Raw genomic sequence first — 15,201 nt, forward strand, 5'->3', positions numbered from 1 at the left:
AGTCACTGGCGTGAATGAACATTTCCAATGCCCTATAGTTTTTGAGTTATAGCTTGGTTGGTAGCGCAAGAGACTCTTAATCTCAGGGTCATGGGTTCAAGTCCCATGTGGGGTGAAATATTTGATTATCCTTGTGGTCCCTTCAGACTATTCTGTGATGAAAATTAGAGAAATGTCATATACATGCATAATCCACTTTTTAAAGCAATTTTTTTAAAAAAGCAATGTGGGATAAAGTTGCTTGTGACTGGGCCCCTTCTGGGGTTAGGGGCCCTGAAACTTCAACTTCATTAGTTTCATAGCAGATCCGTCCTGATCAACCCCCATGATTGACTGCCTTTTTGTCTGCACAATGGAATTTAATTCCATTAGCTAACTTGATGAAGTGGCTCAGCTTCTTTACAGCATGATCATTAAGCAAACGGTCTGTGAGCACCTAGAAAGGAACGCTGTGATCACTAAAAGTCAGCATGGGTTTCTGAAAAATAAGTCATGTCAGACTAATCTGATCTAATTTTTTGACAGAATTACAAGCCTGGTAGATGAAGGGAATGCTGTAGATATAGCCCATCTTGATTTCAGCAAGGCCTTTGACAAGGTGCCGCATGATATTCTTGTAAAGAAGCTGGTAAAATGCGGGCTAGACAATGCTACCATTCAGTGGATTTGTAACTGGCTGACTGACCGAACCCAAAGGGTGCTCATCAATGGCTCCTCCTCATCCTGGAGAGTAGTGACTAGTGGGGTGCCACAGGGTTCTGTCTTGGGCCCAGTCTTATTCAACATCTTTATCAATGACTTGGATGATGGGCTTGAGGGCATCCTGAGCAAGTTTGTTAATGACACCAAATTGGGAGGGGTGGCTAATACCCCAGAGGACAGGATCACACTTCAAAATGACCTTAACAGATTAGACAACTGGGCCAAAGCAAACAAGATGAATTTTAACAAGGAGAAATGTAAAGTACTACACTTGGGCAAAAAAAATCGAAAGGCACAAATACAGGATGGGTGACACCTGGCTTGAGAGCAGTACATGTGAAAAGGATCTAGGAGTCCTGGTAGACCACAAACTTGACATGAGTCAACAGTGTGATGCAGCAGCTAAAAAAGCCAATGCAATTCTGGGCTGCATCAATAGGAGTATAGCGTCTAGATCAAGGGAAGTAATAGTACCACAGTTCTGGGCACCACAGTTCAAGAAGGGGTGATGCAGGAAGTCTTTTAGTTTGCATAATGACATATGTTTCTATCCTATCTGTTGGTCTCCCAGTGCAGTGATTCCACCCATCTTTTAGGGGCCAGTGGCGGTAAGGGTTTGCATAATGACATATGTCATTATACATGTGCTTAGGGGGTAAGGGTTTCTTTAACTAATCTAGTGGAAGAGACTCGAGTGCTAAAATCCACTGGTTAGGGGGCGCAAATTACTTGCCTTGCCCCGGGTGCTGACAACCCACACTATGCCACTGACAACAACTCAGAAGTAAGTGGAGTTATTTATTTTGTGTATAAACCTATTTAAAAACTGTCTATATATATAATAGAGCGCTCATTAGAGCCATAAAATTATAAACGAGGGACAAATGTATCGACACTGAAATCAGTTTAGTATGTTAGTTTGTCTCCTGTCCTTTAATGGTAACATTTCCAGCGCGGCTCACGACAATCGAGAGATCGACAGCAATACTGTAAGTTCAAAACCTCAACCGCCAATACAACAGCGGTTGAAAAGCAAAAAAGGCGGAGAAGGCGACGCCATTCTAGACGAAGACGCGAGCAAGCACTTGGCGGAGGGCCTCGACTCGCTCCGCGGGGCCCGGGCGAGGCTCTCCAACGCCTGCAGCCTGGCCCGCTCCATTGCATCGCAGCGCCCGACGGGGTCCCCAGCAAAGACCTACGACGGGTCTTGGAAGCGCTCCTTTCCGCGCGTTTACTCGGTAGTAAAGCCCTCCCGCTGCGTTAGACGGGTCTCACTCCCACGTATGCGCGCAGGGGACGCGGATGCTGCAGCAGCAGCTTTCCGCAAGCCGCGCTCGGAAGCTGCGCTGGCGCCGCTTTGCCCGCTGCTGTCGGGGCGGGGCTGGGACGGTGACGGCCTCCCGGTCTCGCTCCCTCCCTCCCTCGTGGGCTCCGGTTCCCGTCGTGCTCCGCGGCGCTGGAGGCGGGTTGGAGTTTAAATCCTGCCGGCCAATGAGGAGCGCGCTCGGGGCTCCGTAACGCTCCGGCTCTAGGTTTGAAATTGGTGCAGCGACCTAGCAGAAGCCATCGGCCGGGTCGCTGCTGCTGCTCGTCGCTGTCACGGATCCTGGACGGAGCCGCCGCCGCCATCCTCACCCTCTGCTCCGACAGGGTCACAACGCAAGTAGCCTCAGAAGCAGCATCCGAAGAGGGCGTCGGGGATGAGCGCGGCGGTGCCCAGCAGAGGGTCCCGCCCGGGGGCGTCGGCGGCGCCTAGCGCAGGCGGTGGCGCCGGGGGGAGCCGGGCGTCTTCTACGGCGTTGAAGGAGAGCAAGGCCATCCCGGAGGTGCTGCTGGACCCGCGGAGCCGCCGGCGGTACATGCTGGGACGCTTCCTGGGCAAGGGCGGCTTTGCTAAGTGCTACGAGATCACGGACGTGGAGAGCCAGGAGGTCTTCGCGGGCAAGATCGTGCCCAAGTCGCTGCTGCTGAAGGCGCCGCAGAAGGAGAAGATGTCCATGGAGATAGCCATCCACCGCAGCCTCAACCACCGCCACGTGGTCGGCTTCCACGGCTTCTTCGAGGACGCCAACTTCGTCTTTGTCGTCCTCGAGCTCTGCCGGCGGAGGGTGAGGACCCGGGCCGGGAAGTTGAAGGGGGAGGGCGCGCAAAGGGCGGCGGCCGCGGCGGGCTCGGGGTTCGCTGTTCGACGGGGCGGCCGGAGGGGCGCTGCAGAGCCCGGGGCTGGGGGAGGGGGCGTTGTTAAAGGACCGACCCTCCAGCAGCCCCTGGCTAGACAGGCCTGGGAACTGCCAGGCCATAGCCATAGCTTCTTCGGCTTGGCAAGAGGAGGGTGTGGATCCGGTTCCCCAGGCGACGGCCTCTCCGTGGGGTAGGGTGGGCGCCTTTGTTGGCCGCGTTCCCAAGCGACTGGATGTGTTGTTCCAAGTCGCTGTTTTTCGGCACTTAGGGGATAATGCAAGCCGTCTCTGAGCCATAGCTGCCAAGTTTTCCCTTTTCTCGCGAGGAAGCCTATTCAGCATAAGGGAAAATCCCTTTAAAAAAGGGATAACTTGGCAGCTATGCTCTGAGCATCTACAGAGTACCTTCCTCATAATCGCTCACCACGACCCCATCAAGCAACAACCACGCTAGGTGGTCCTTCTCCATAAGTCTTGACATACAGTATCTGCTTTGTAGGAAGCTTCCCTCACTCCAGAAATGGAGGGTTCCATCAATATCCTTTGCCTTTGACAGCAGTTCAGCTGCTGCTGTCAACTCCCTCCTAAGTTAAACTTATTTGGAGTCATTAGTTTGTTTTTGTTTTATCATGTATTTTGTGTGCTCATCTTGTATTTCTGTGTTGTGAACAGCCCTGTGATCTTCGGATGAAAGGTGGTATCCAAATTAAATAAATTAAATAAAGGAACTGGAAGGCTTGGGCCCCTCACCACTCTCTCATCCCTGGCTATGGAGCGAGACGACTGGTTCTGAACAGCCTCACTGAGATCTGGGAAGTTGGGCAATACATGAAAGCCCCAGAGTTTAGCTGTCAGCTTTTAGCTGGGAGAAATGGCCTTAGAGCCTTAGGGGTGATGAAACTGTTAAAGTTATGGTCCACATTTCAAAGGTCCCAGAAACTGCCTGTAGTCTACCTGTCACCTGTGAACCCCTCTTGCCCCTTGGCTGAGCTGTGGTGATCCTAAAATCATAGAATTGTAGAGTTGGAAGGGATCCTGAGGGTCATCTAGTCCAACTCCCTGCAATGGAGGAATCTTAACAAAAAAGCTGGGGCTGTTTGCTGGTGTGAATAGGGTGTGAAGTAACATCACATATGACCCACCTGGAGATGGCAGGAACCCCTGCTCTGAGGAGGAATATGGGGCAGGGAAAGGAGGTGTCAGGTGGGCCTGAGGTCGACAGAAGTAGACTGTGGGCAGAGAATGTAATATTGGCCTGCCAGTCAGAACATCAGACGAGCCCTGCGGCAGGAAGCCGGTGTGGTGTTGTGTTTGGAGTGTCAGACAAGGACCTTGGAGAGCAGGGTTCAAATCCTCACTCGGCCATCAAGCGCACTGGGTGTGACCTTGGGCCAGTCGCTGTGTGTCAACACCTTGCTAAAACCAGTGCTTTGAAAAGCACAATCCACTCTGGTGCCCTGGCCAAACTTTCCAGGGGTGGCGAGAGAGTTGCTGGGAACTGCATCAGATTCCATTCCAGCCCCACATTTATTTGCAGGGAGGGGGCTGTCTGTCATTCATTGGACAGAGCTCTCTTGGCATCTCCACATAGGGCTGGGAATGCCCTTTGCCTGACACCTTGGAAAGCCATGGCCTTGTCTGACTCAGTATAGACAGCGCTGATCTAAATGGACCTGCATTCTGACGGTCTTCTAAGACAGCTTCTTGGAGAGGAGCTCCTGCCCGCCTTGGTCACTTCAGTGACCATCTCTTTAAGGTGTTTTTGTCTTCCCTCCTCCCTCTGCAAAGTCTCTTCTGGAGCTGCACAAGCGACGGAAAGCGCTGACGGAACCCGAAGCTCGCTACTACCTGCGGCAGATCATCCAGGGCTGCCAGTACCTGCACAGTAACCGGGTCATCCACCGTGACCTCAAGTTGGGCAACCTGTTCCTTAATGACGACATGGAGGTGAAGATAGGTAAGGGGTTTGTGCAGGGTGGGGGGGCCTGGGTCATGGGCTCACTGCCTGGGGAGGGAGGTTTCCTATCTTGCTGCATGTGGGGGGGGAGACAGCTTAAGCAGCCTGGACACAATTTGATGCCAGCTGGTGCACCAGAACACCTGGGTTTTTGTTCATTTAGTTTGGAGGCGTTTCTTACAATCTGATGGTGTATCTGGCTTCAAAATGTAGGGTTGACATATTTCAAAAAGTAAACCAGGACACACCAAAGAAACATGATTTTTCAATTGACTTCCCTAAGATCCAGGACAAAGTGCTGCCTTTTGGAAATTCCCCCAGGTGTCAATTCCACCTTGAAATCCCGGTAATGTCCGGACGTATGGCAGCTCTACTCTAAATGTGTATATTTGCCGTCTATTGCATTATTTCCCAAGCTGTATGAGTGCTTCTTGGGATGGGACAACTGTCCGCTTTCTACCTGTTTGAACTGAATGGTTCTTATTCTTATTCATTTATTACCCACTCATCACCCAAAGGTCTCAGGGTGGGTTTCGGCATTCAAATCAATATTTAAAAGAGAATTAAACAGCTTACAACCATATCATTAGGAACCATCAGTATTGTGGAATGGTACTTTCCCCAAAGTGCTGTTTGGGTGCAGAGCAGACGCCCTGTTACCAAGAGGTGTGACATCTTCAGAAAACCTTGTTTCCCTCTCCCTGTACTTTCAATTAGGCTGAGGGCTGTAGGTTCCCCATCCATCTTCTAGTGCTTCCAAACTCCCATCAAAGGGCACTGAAAGGAAGCAGACAGCAATTCACAATTCTCCCTTTGCCAGGTTGTGGGAGAGGATTGGAGCATAGAAATATTTATACTGCACATTTTGAAGGAGCCAATCTTGCCTTAAAACAGAACTCTGCTCACTGCAAAAAAGAGAGCCTATCCTGTGAGAGTTCTCCTTGCCAGCGTTCCCCAGCCTTCCAATGTAAAGTGTGCTTGTGTTAAAAATCCCCTGCCCTTTCTTGGGCCTTTACAACTCTGCCTGCCTCTGATAAGGAAGCCACGTAATGCTTCCGTTTGGGGCTCCTCTGGCATAGCCTTGACCAAGGAAGCCTCTGTGTTCCTCCTGTTTTCCCAGGGGACTTTGGCTTAGCCACCAGGGTGGAGTACGATGGCGAGCGGAAGAAGACCCTGTGCGGGACGCCCAACTACATCGCCCCAGAGGTGCTGGGCAAGAAGGGACACAGCTTCGAAGTGGATGTCTGGTCCCTCGGCTGCATCATGTATGTTTTGCTGTGGTTCTGCGGTGTAAGACTTGGGTGGATCTAATGGACACCAGGGGTTTTCCTCATCAATGCTGGCGGGAAATCAGTAGAGGGGAAGTTGGGGTAATGAAGTCAGGTGGTGTTGGAACTTCCAGTCTTTCTCTTCCCTCCACAAGTTGGGAAAAAATGTGCTGTCCCGTCCCCTTAAAACACTTCCAGTTTCCTCTCCAGAGATGCCTCTCATGAGGGAGAGACTTTTCAGGGATGTGCCTGGTTGTATCACTTGTTCTTGGTGGGGATGAGTGCCCAGGGCAAATACCTTTGGTGTTTTTGCCCAGGATGGGAATTCTAGCCCCAAACATCTGGAGAACATCAGGTGGGGGGGGAAGGCTGGTTTAGGCACAGCCTGTCTCTGTTCCCCTCTCCACAAACTGGAAGGAAGCGGGGAGATTTTTAAGTTCTGCTCCCTCCATCGCCACCTTGGATGTGCTGGGAAGGGGCGAGAAGCAGGTTGGGCCACGCTCTGTACATTTTGAGGAACAAGAGTTTCAGCGGTGGAAACATGGCTTGTTCCACGAAAGAGGGAGAGAAAGGTAGCTAAATGTTTGGGTGGGCAGTGGGCTCCCTAGCGTTCCTCTCCACCCCCAGCACCCGCAGTTGATGGGTTTCCATATATGGTCTCTCCTCGCAGGTACACTCTCCTGGTTGGGAAGCCCCCCTTCGAAACCTCCTGTCTGAAAGAAACGTACATCCGAATTAAGAACAACGAGTACACCATTCCAACGGTACAGCCTTCCCTGGATACGGGAGAGTTGACTGGGGGGGGTCAGGAGGGGGCACCCCTTAACTCCTGAAACTGGAGTTGACAGCAACTGGAAGGGGAATTTTGATTCAAATTTCTAAGCTGAGTCATTTTGAGGGCTCATGGTGGGTGATTTCAGGGGAAACAATCGAGTCTGCACAAAACACAGAACTGAAGCTGCCCCCAAACCAGTTTAGGGTTGTGTCTACACAGCAGAACTCCATTTAATGAACAGAACAACATCTCTAAAGGGCCAAAGTTTCCCCAACACTGATCATAAGCTAGAGAGAAGAAGAACACAGTGGTGAATTACTCGGGCCTCTTTTCCTCAACCTCCTACTTTTTGCAATCCCCCCTTTAGCCATGGTTGCTTGCTTGCTCTCCCCCCTCCATTTATCTTATCACAAGATTGGGGGGGGGGGAGCTGCCAGTACTGAGTACTGTTGAATAACGCCAGAAAGAAAACTCTGCCCGCAGGGAACCTAGAGCCTGGCCTTGTGCTCTGGGTGTGAGCATAAGAAATGCCTGCTCCATTAGGCCAAATAGGGCTCAATCTAGTCCAGCATTCTGTTCTCAAAGTGGCCACCCAGGTGCCCATTAAGGGAAATGTTCAAGCAGGATCTGAGCCCTCTCCCCTGCTGTGGTTTCCAGCACCTGGCATTTAGAAACATTACTGTCTTCAACTGTGGCAGCAGAGTATAGCCATCCTGGCAAATAGCCAGGGATGGGCTTACAGGGAACAGCCACCCCTCATCAAATCCAGCTCTTCAAATGGCTCTGACAACAGCAGAGGGACAGGAGACAGGAAGGAGGAAGTAAGCGGACCGGGGCAGGGCTCAGGCAGCATCTAAAAGCACTACCAGCAGCCTGTGATACCAGCAAGGAAGGAGGGGCCAGCAAAGAGTTCTAGCAGGGAAACAGCAGAGGGGCGTCCTTTCAAATTCACCCCGGAACCGAGGCGATCAGCGGCTCGCAAACGTAGGGGGAGGAGATTTGGGGTCCCCAAACTACTCTGCTGGAGCCGAAAAGCGCCATTGGGAGAATCTGATAGTACTGAGTAGACATGTTTCCATGAAGCTCTTGCACTGTAAATAACTTTCACAATAAAAGTATTAAAGACGAGATGGTTTGGAGTGTCGTTGCTCGAGGGTAGCCAGCCACCTCCCTGACAATAGCTTTTCCAGGAATTTGCCCGATCCTCATTTAAAGACACCCAAGCTTGTGGCCATCCCTGCTTCCTGTGGGAGCAAGTTCCATAGTTTAACCACGTGCTGTGCGAAGCAGGATGTCTTAGCAGCTCAGGTCCCGTTTGGAGCTCATGGCTGAGGGGCTGGTGCGCCTGTCTGTGTCTTGTGTTCGTTCCATTTCCCAACACTACTCTTCTTCCTTTCCAGCACATTAACCCCATAGCTGCTACCCTCATCCAGAAAATGTTGCGGCCCGACCCGGCTACCCGCCCCACCATTGATGAGCTGCTGACTGATGAGTTCTTCACCACGGGCTACATCCCGTCACGGCTGCCCACCACTTGCCTCACGATGCCCCCTAGGTTTTCTCTGGCCCCCAACGGGTTCGATGCCAGCGTGAGGAAGCCTCTCACAGTGGTCAACAAAGGTGAGGGAGCGAGCGGGGGGAGGCTTGGCTGTGCTTGCAGCCCATGTAGTAACTTAATAAGGGGGCTGGGGGGGGGAGTGATACAACAACATCTAGAATGTTCCATAAGACTCATCAGTAGACAAGGAAAGTGCCTGTACAGTCGTACATTGGATCCCAAACGCCCTGGAACTCAGACGGTTTGGCTCCCACAAACCACAAACCTGGAAGTGATTGTTCCGGTTTGCAAACATTCTTTTGGAACCCGAACGTCCAAGAGGGCTTCCACGGCTTCTGGTTGGCTGCAGGAGCTTCCTGCAGCCAATCAGAAGCTGCAATTTGGTTTTTGAATGTTTTGGAAGTCGAGTGGACTTCCGGAACGGATTCCGTTCCACTTCCAAGGTATGGCTGTATTTATTTATTTCATGAAATGTATACACTGCTTGGTTGTAAAAAAACAACAACCCCAACCTCAAAGCAGTGTACAAAAAAGGTATAACAATAAAATTATCGCTAAGAACAATTGGCAACAATAATTTAAGACTTAAGTTAAAATAGCAAAGACTGAAAAGGGATTAAAGCTTGCACCAACTTTCTAAACATCTGGGCAAACGAGAATTGTTTTTAGCAGGCATGATGCCTGCTTGATCTCAGCAGGCAGGGAGCTTCAAAATACAAGAGCCGCCACACTAAAAGATGTGGGCATAATGTGGCACCTGTAGCCGTGCCAGTTCTGCCAGTGAAACGCATGCAAAATGGAGTGAGCGAACTTGTGGGAAAGGTGTGTGGGTCTGGCTGAGGCTGCACAGGGTGTGATCTCCAACTGGGAAGCTGAGTCCCACGAGCCAGCAGTGGAACAAGGCAGCATCCCATGCTTCTCTCTCTTTCCTGCACAGGACCAGAGAGCCCTTTGCTGGAGAAGGTGCCCGAGAAGGAAGAAGAGGTGGCCCTGCGGGAGCCCAGGAGTCCTGTGGACAGCCACTTGGCTGACCTCCTGCAGCAGCTGACACTGGTCAATGGGTCCAAGCCCTCAGAAAGAGCACCCATCAGACAAGGTGTGGGGCGTGGGTGTCTTGTACCTGAGCCAGCCTTGCTTGCCTGCGGGCTTCACTCCCTCTTCCTTAACCTCCGCTTGGTAACCACGATTCTCTTTTTCAGAGGAGGCTGAGGACCCAGCCTGCATCCCCATCTTCTGGGTCAGCAAATGGGTGGACTACTCGGATAAGTACGGCCTAGGTGGGTAGTCGACTGGGCACAGCAGCTGTCGGGGTGGGGAAAGTGCACTTTGGGAAACAGGGCCATGAGGCAAAGTGAAGCAGTTGCCTCAGGCAGCAGATCCAACCTCCGAAGAGTCTGCTGCCCACCCCTCTCCAGCCTCCTTTTACTCCCTCTCTACCTTCAGCTCAGGGAGACGGTTGCAAAGGAAGAGGTGGGAGGGTATTTTGCCTCAAGTGGCAAAACATCCCGGGTTGGTCCTGTTGGGAACAGACCAAAAGCCCACCTATCAATGAGGCAAGGCCATGTTCCAAGCTTCCACCCTTACTACTTCTTAACCATTAAAATTTTTATTTTCTTGAGGACAATAATAATAAGGGGGGGAGAGATACATGGAGGGCAGGGGGTGAGGCGAGACACAATTTCAGGAACCTGGGAAGTCCATAAGATAAAAGAAAGAGTTGCTGCTTCTCCTTATGATGCTAATGTGGTTTTTGTGGCTATACAAATTTTCTTTGCATGACTCAGATTGGGGGGAAATACCAAAAGGAACTGGGAGAATACCAAAAGAAGCCTTGACCTAAATCCAGGGGTGGAATATCTGACCAGAGATTAAGCAGGATGTTGGCAGGTGGAGCCATTGGTCAGCGTTTATTTTATTCATTTGTTTGGGTTCAAACCTTCCTCCCAAAGGAGCCCAGGGTGGCAGGACTCTCCAAGGGGCATGAACTTGCAATGAAATTGTCCAGATGTGATGTTATTGTCTGTTGGTGCCTGTGATTAGTTGGTGCTTCCTGTATGAAAGAGGAAGCCTCGGAGCTCTGCTTCAGGGCCAAAACCCCTGCCAAAGCATGACCAAGGGGCCTCTGAGACCTGGTGGTATAGGGCAGTATACAAATTGATTGATTGATTGATTAACAGATAATAAGCACCTGCTTTGCAGGCATTGCCCCAGGCCACTTGGGTGGGAAAGAGTCTTGGGTTCTCTGCGGGAGGCAAGATTCTCCTTGGTTTGGAATTAAGGCAGGTTTTGAGTGTTCCCCTCTGTTCTCCGCACCCCAGGCTACCAGCTGTGCGACAACAGCGTTGGGGTCCTCTTCAACGACTCGACCCGCCTGATTATGTACAACGATGGGGACAGCCTGCAGTACATTGAGCAAAACGGCTCTGAGTCGTACTTCAACGCACGATCCTACCCAGAGGCTTTTAGCAAGAAGGTCAGTGACTTTTGAGCCTCATGGTGGCGGCTAAATCTGACCATGTGCAAAATGCCCCTACCCTTACCACTGAGCAGCTGCCTTTCTGTATCTGAGATGAAGGTGCGAGGGACTTGCAGCTATCGCTCGGCCCCAGGGTATTTTCTTTTCCTTGCAAAAGAAACCACCGTTCCCATTTTGGGAAGGGGCAGCATCGATGCGAGGGCGGGGGTCTGGTGGCAACAAGTGGGCTGTTGGCTCTTGCTGGCTGCAAGTAGGAGGCTACTTAAAAACGTAAGAACAACCCTGCAGCTGGGCCAGTGACCCATCTAGTCCAGCATCCTGTGGCCACTGGGGGCCAACCAGATGCCCCTGTGGGAACCAGCAACCAGGATGGGAGATCAAATCCAAGCTCCTCTCCTCCTCCTCTTCCTCCTCCTCCTCTTCCTCCTCCTCTGCTGTGGTTTCCAGCAACTGGTATTCAGAACATTGCTGCCTACAACTGCAGCATAACCATCATAGCTAATAGCGATCAATAGCCCTCTCCTCCCTGAATTTGTCTAATCTTCTAGAGTCATCTAGGCTGTTTGCCATTACCGTCTCCTGTGGCAGTGAGTTCCATAGTTTAACTATGCGCTGTGTGAAGAAGGACATTCTTTTATACTATTCTGGTGTCTGTGTGGCTTAAGAGGGGGGTGCATTTAATCCTGCTGGGTGGAGGATGCCTTTATGAGATCTGGGCTTCTGTTGCCAATAACCAATAACCTTTTATCAAGCCTAGCAGGGTCCTTTGCTGGAACGTAGCTTTGTGAGGCCTGCCTCTGCTCCACTGCTATTCTGCTGACGTGGGCCCTTGTTTTTGCCTCCTGCAGGTCACGCTGCTGAGCTATTTCCGCAACTACATGAGCGAGCACTTGCTGAAGGCAGGAGCCAACATCACCCCCCGAGAGGGAGACGAGCTGGCCCGCCTCCCCTACCTGTGCTACTGGTTCCGCACTCGCAGCGCCATCATCCTGCACCTGAGTAATGGCACTGTGCAGATCAACTTCTTCCAGGTGACCTAACAGGAGCGGGAAAGCTCTCTCTTCCCCACCCTGCCAGCCTGCATGTATTTGGGGGTGGGTTTTGAAGCTAGAAATTATCCCCCCCCAACCCCACCACCCAAAAGGGACAATCAATGGGTTGCTTAGGGAGGAAAGATGGGCTAGAAGTTGAATTAATAATAATAATAATGGCTAGCTGGCTGGCTGTCCATGCTTTGGGCTGGTTCAGCTTGGGGTGTCATAGGCATCTCTCCTTGAACAGGTTTAATGCTGCCCCCCCAATACTGTACCTAAAAGGACCCTGATGGATCTGGTCAATAGCCCATCTAGTCCAGCATCCTGTTCTCACAGTGGCCAACCAGGTGCCCCCTTGGAAATCTGCAAGCACAAGAGCCCTCTCCCCATTTGCGGTTTCCAGCAACTTGCATTCAGTAGCATTGCTGCCTCCAGCTGTGGAAGCAGAGCACAGCTACCGTGGCTAGTAGCCATTGATGGCGTAAAGGTGGAACCGAGAGCAGGCAAGGGAGAGGGACTGTGCGCGAGATGCCTCCAAGGGCACAGAGGAGGATGCCCTGGCTTCTTCGTCTTTGTCTCTCTAAGGGGCAAGATTTGAGTCTCTTCCTACCAGTTCCTTTGGCTTCAGAACTCCTCTTGGGATTATGAAGCTGGCGTGTTTGTGGAATGCTGTTCTGGCATCATCTCTTGACTGCTTACAGCAAAGTGCGGGGAATCCTTTCAGTCCAGGGGCCGCATTCCATTCTGGGCTAGGGTTACCAGATGTCCCCGGATTCACCGGAATGTCCCCAGATTTTAACGAATGTCCCCTGATTTATGCCTGGGGACTTCCAGCGAGGCAACATGGCGGGCGCCATGGCAGCGAGCAGCACTGGAGGTCCCGGCCATGACAAAGTTCCAGCCAACCAATCCGCTGGCTTGGGGGGGGGCTATTTAAACCGAGGCGCAAGCCAGAGAGCTTTCTTCTGGCTCACTTCCTTGATCAACGCTTGCCCTGAACTCGAGCAGAGCTGCCTGCAACTGAAGAGCCCGCGGTGCTCTTCTGCTGTGGGCTCTGCATGCCCAAGTTGGGGGAGGCGAGAGAGGTGCTGAGGCGGTGAAGAAGAGGAGAAGCATGGAAAGAGCTGTGCCGCGTTGCGAGACAGAGACACTGAGCGCGGTGGCGGTGGCTCCTCACGGGAAGGCTGAGAGGAAAACAGGGGGGGGGGGGAGACAGGCAGACACAGGCTCCTTTGCTTTCTCTCCCTCCAATGGCCACTCCAGAGATGGTTGAGTTTAGGGGGGGTGAGGAAGGTGCTGCGGTGCCCCTTGTCCTCGGCGGTGGGGGTTCAAACGTTCTCGGGAGATGGAGTCTCCCTCCCTCCGCGCCTCCTCCGGCACCAGCAGCCTGGTGAGGAGGGCTGAGTGCGAGTCCGCTGTTTGTCCACCTCTGGTAACACACCACCACTGCCAGTTAAATCTCCATAGAGACTGCACTCGCCCTCCAGTGGTCTCCTGGTTATGGGAAGCCGGTGCCTTGTGTGTGTGTGTTTTAATGCGTGTTTTCCCAAGACCAGTGAGCGCCTTTACTCGATCTCTTCCCCACCCCTTCTTTTTTGGGCGTTTGTGTGTTTTTAGATCTGCTTTTTGTCAAAATGCGCACCCGACAACTTTGGGGTTCCCCCCCCCAAGAAAGGTCAAGAGCTCTGGGCAACCCTTTCCTAAAATCATAAAGCATGATTATTATTTTTTAAAGTGTTCCTGGTAACCGTATTCTGGGCAGCCTTCTAGGGCCACATGTTAGTGGTGGGTGGGGCCAGAGGCAAAAGGGGCGGAGCAACCAACACAAACTTCACCCTTGTGCAGCAGGCTAGATTTTGACAGGCACTCATCCCCTCCCTCCTCCATCCAGGTGAGCAAGAGGCATGAACAGAGTTGAAGGGTGCATCACATCCAGGCATATCTGAAGCTGGGTCAGTGACGAGGGTGGCTTGGGGAGAGTTCTGAGCACAAATGGAGGATTGCAATCCAGGCCCTGGGCATGAGGTTCCCCTGCACTGACTTAAATGGATCAAGACCAGGGCTTCTTGGGTCTCCAGCTGGTTTTAGACTGATTCCCATCCTTGACCACTGGTCCTGCTAGCTAGGGATTGATGGGAGTTGTAGTCCAACAGCAGCTTGAGACCCAAGTTTAGGAAACCTTGATCTAGATATTCCTTCTATCGCAAATAGCCATGTTTTCGTGGGCCCCAACTCCCACCCACCTCCCTCCTTGGCCAAGCTGATTCTAGGACCAACAGGAGTTGTGAAGGCCCAGAATAGTCATCATAGGCACCACTGGTTTCCCAGCTTTGTCTTGTATGTGATTTTACAAACTGCTACCTCGTATTGCATTGATGCCACCATCCTAATCCCCTGTGGCTGCCTCTCAGAGCTGAAGGAGCCCAGCTGGTGCTAATTTGCCTCTTGCGTGTATCTTCTCCATCCTCTGCCCACAGGACCACACCAAGGTCATCCTGTGCCCCTTGATGGCAGCCGTCACCTACATCAATGAGAAGCGGGAGTTCCGCACCTACAAGCTGAGCCTGATTGAGGAATTCGGCTGCTGCAAGGAACTGGCCAGCCGCCTCCGCTACGCCCGCACCATGGTGGAGAAGCTGATGAACTCCAAGCCGGGCATTCCCTGCCCCAAACCTTCTACCTAGCACTTGGCTGCTGGAGTTGTGCAGCAGCGAAGGACTATCTCGATGTCTCTTCCAGTTCCAATACCGTTAAGGGCTGCGGCATTCCTGCCCTCCCCTCCCAGCCGGGGTCACCTCTACCTGGCTGTGTCCTGGCACAGAAGGGGTCAGGCCAGGGAGTGGCTTCTAGCTGGGTGGTTCTCCTTACAGGGGGGGCTAAATGCCCCCCAGCCCAGCCTAGAAGACTCTCAATTTTATATATATATATAAAACCAAGGATTTGTTTTCTCCCGATTCTGCTGGAGATAAACCCCGTTTCTCCCTCCTCTCAACCCACCCCACTGAGGCCTCTGGTGCCACTTTGAGTTGGGGGTTTCGGTTACACCATGTGAGTTACTTGTACGTGGTCTGTCTGCTGAGCCTTCCTCTCGTGGGCGCTCTCCTTCCTCTTCCTGCTGTAGTTAAACTGTCTGGCATTTTGTTCTTTGACTCTAAGCAACCAGACTTTTATATATTGAAACTAAAGTCTACACCAACTAAACTTTTTGTACATTACTTAATAAAGAAGATTCTCTGGAAGCATTCAGCATG

General features: G+C 51.9%; 1 protein-coding gene across 1 annotated transcript; it reads left to right on the plus strand.

Moving 5' to 3' along the window:
- Positions 1 to 2,243: 2,243 nt before the first annotated feature.
- PLK1 (polo like kinase 1) lies at positions 2,244 to 15,189 on the plus strand. Its single transcript, XM_035132239.2, has 10 exons — positions 2,244 to 2,810; positions 4,671 to 4,839; positions 5,960 to 6,104; positions 6,778 to 6,871; positions 8,283 to 8,502; positions 9,378 to 9,536; positions 9,640 to 9,717; positions 10,759 to 10,913; positions 11,765 to 11,947; positions 14,428 to 15,189. Exons 1-10 carry the CDS (start codon positions 2,403 to 2,405, stop codon positions 14,632 to 14,634), a joined length of 1,818 nt encoding a protein of 605 aa, XP_034988130.2. The 5' UTR covers positions 2,244 to 2,402; the 3' UTR covers positions 14,635 to 15,189.
- The last annotated feature ends 12 nt before the right edge of the window (positions 15,190 to 15,201 follow it).

This window comes from Zootoca vivipara, chromosome 14 (assembly GCF_963506605.1).
Source record: "Zootoca vivipara chromosome 14, rZooViv1.1, whole genome shotgun sequence".
Taxonomy (NCBI): Eukaryota; Metazoa; Chordata; class Lepidosauria; order Squamata; family Lacertidae; genus Zootoca; species Zootoca vivipara.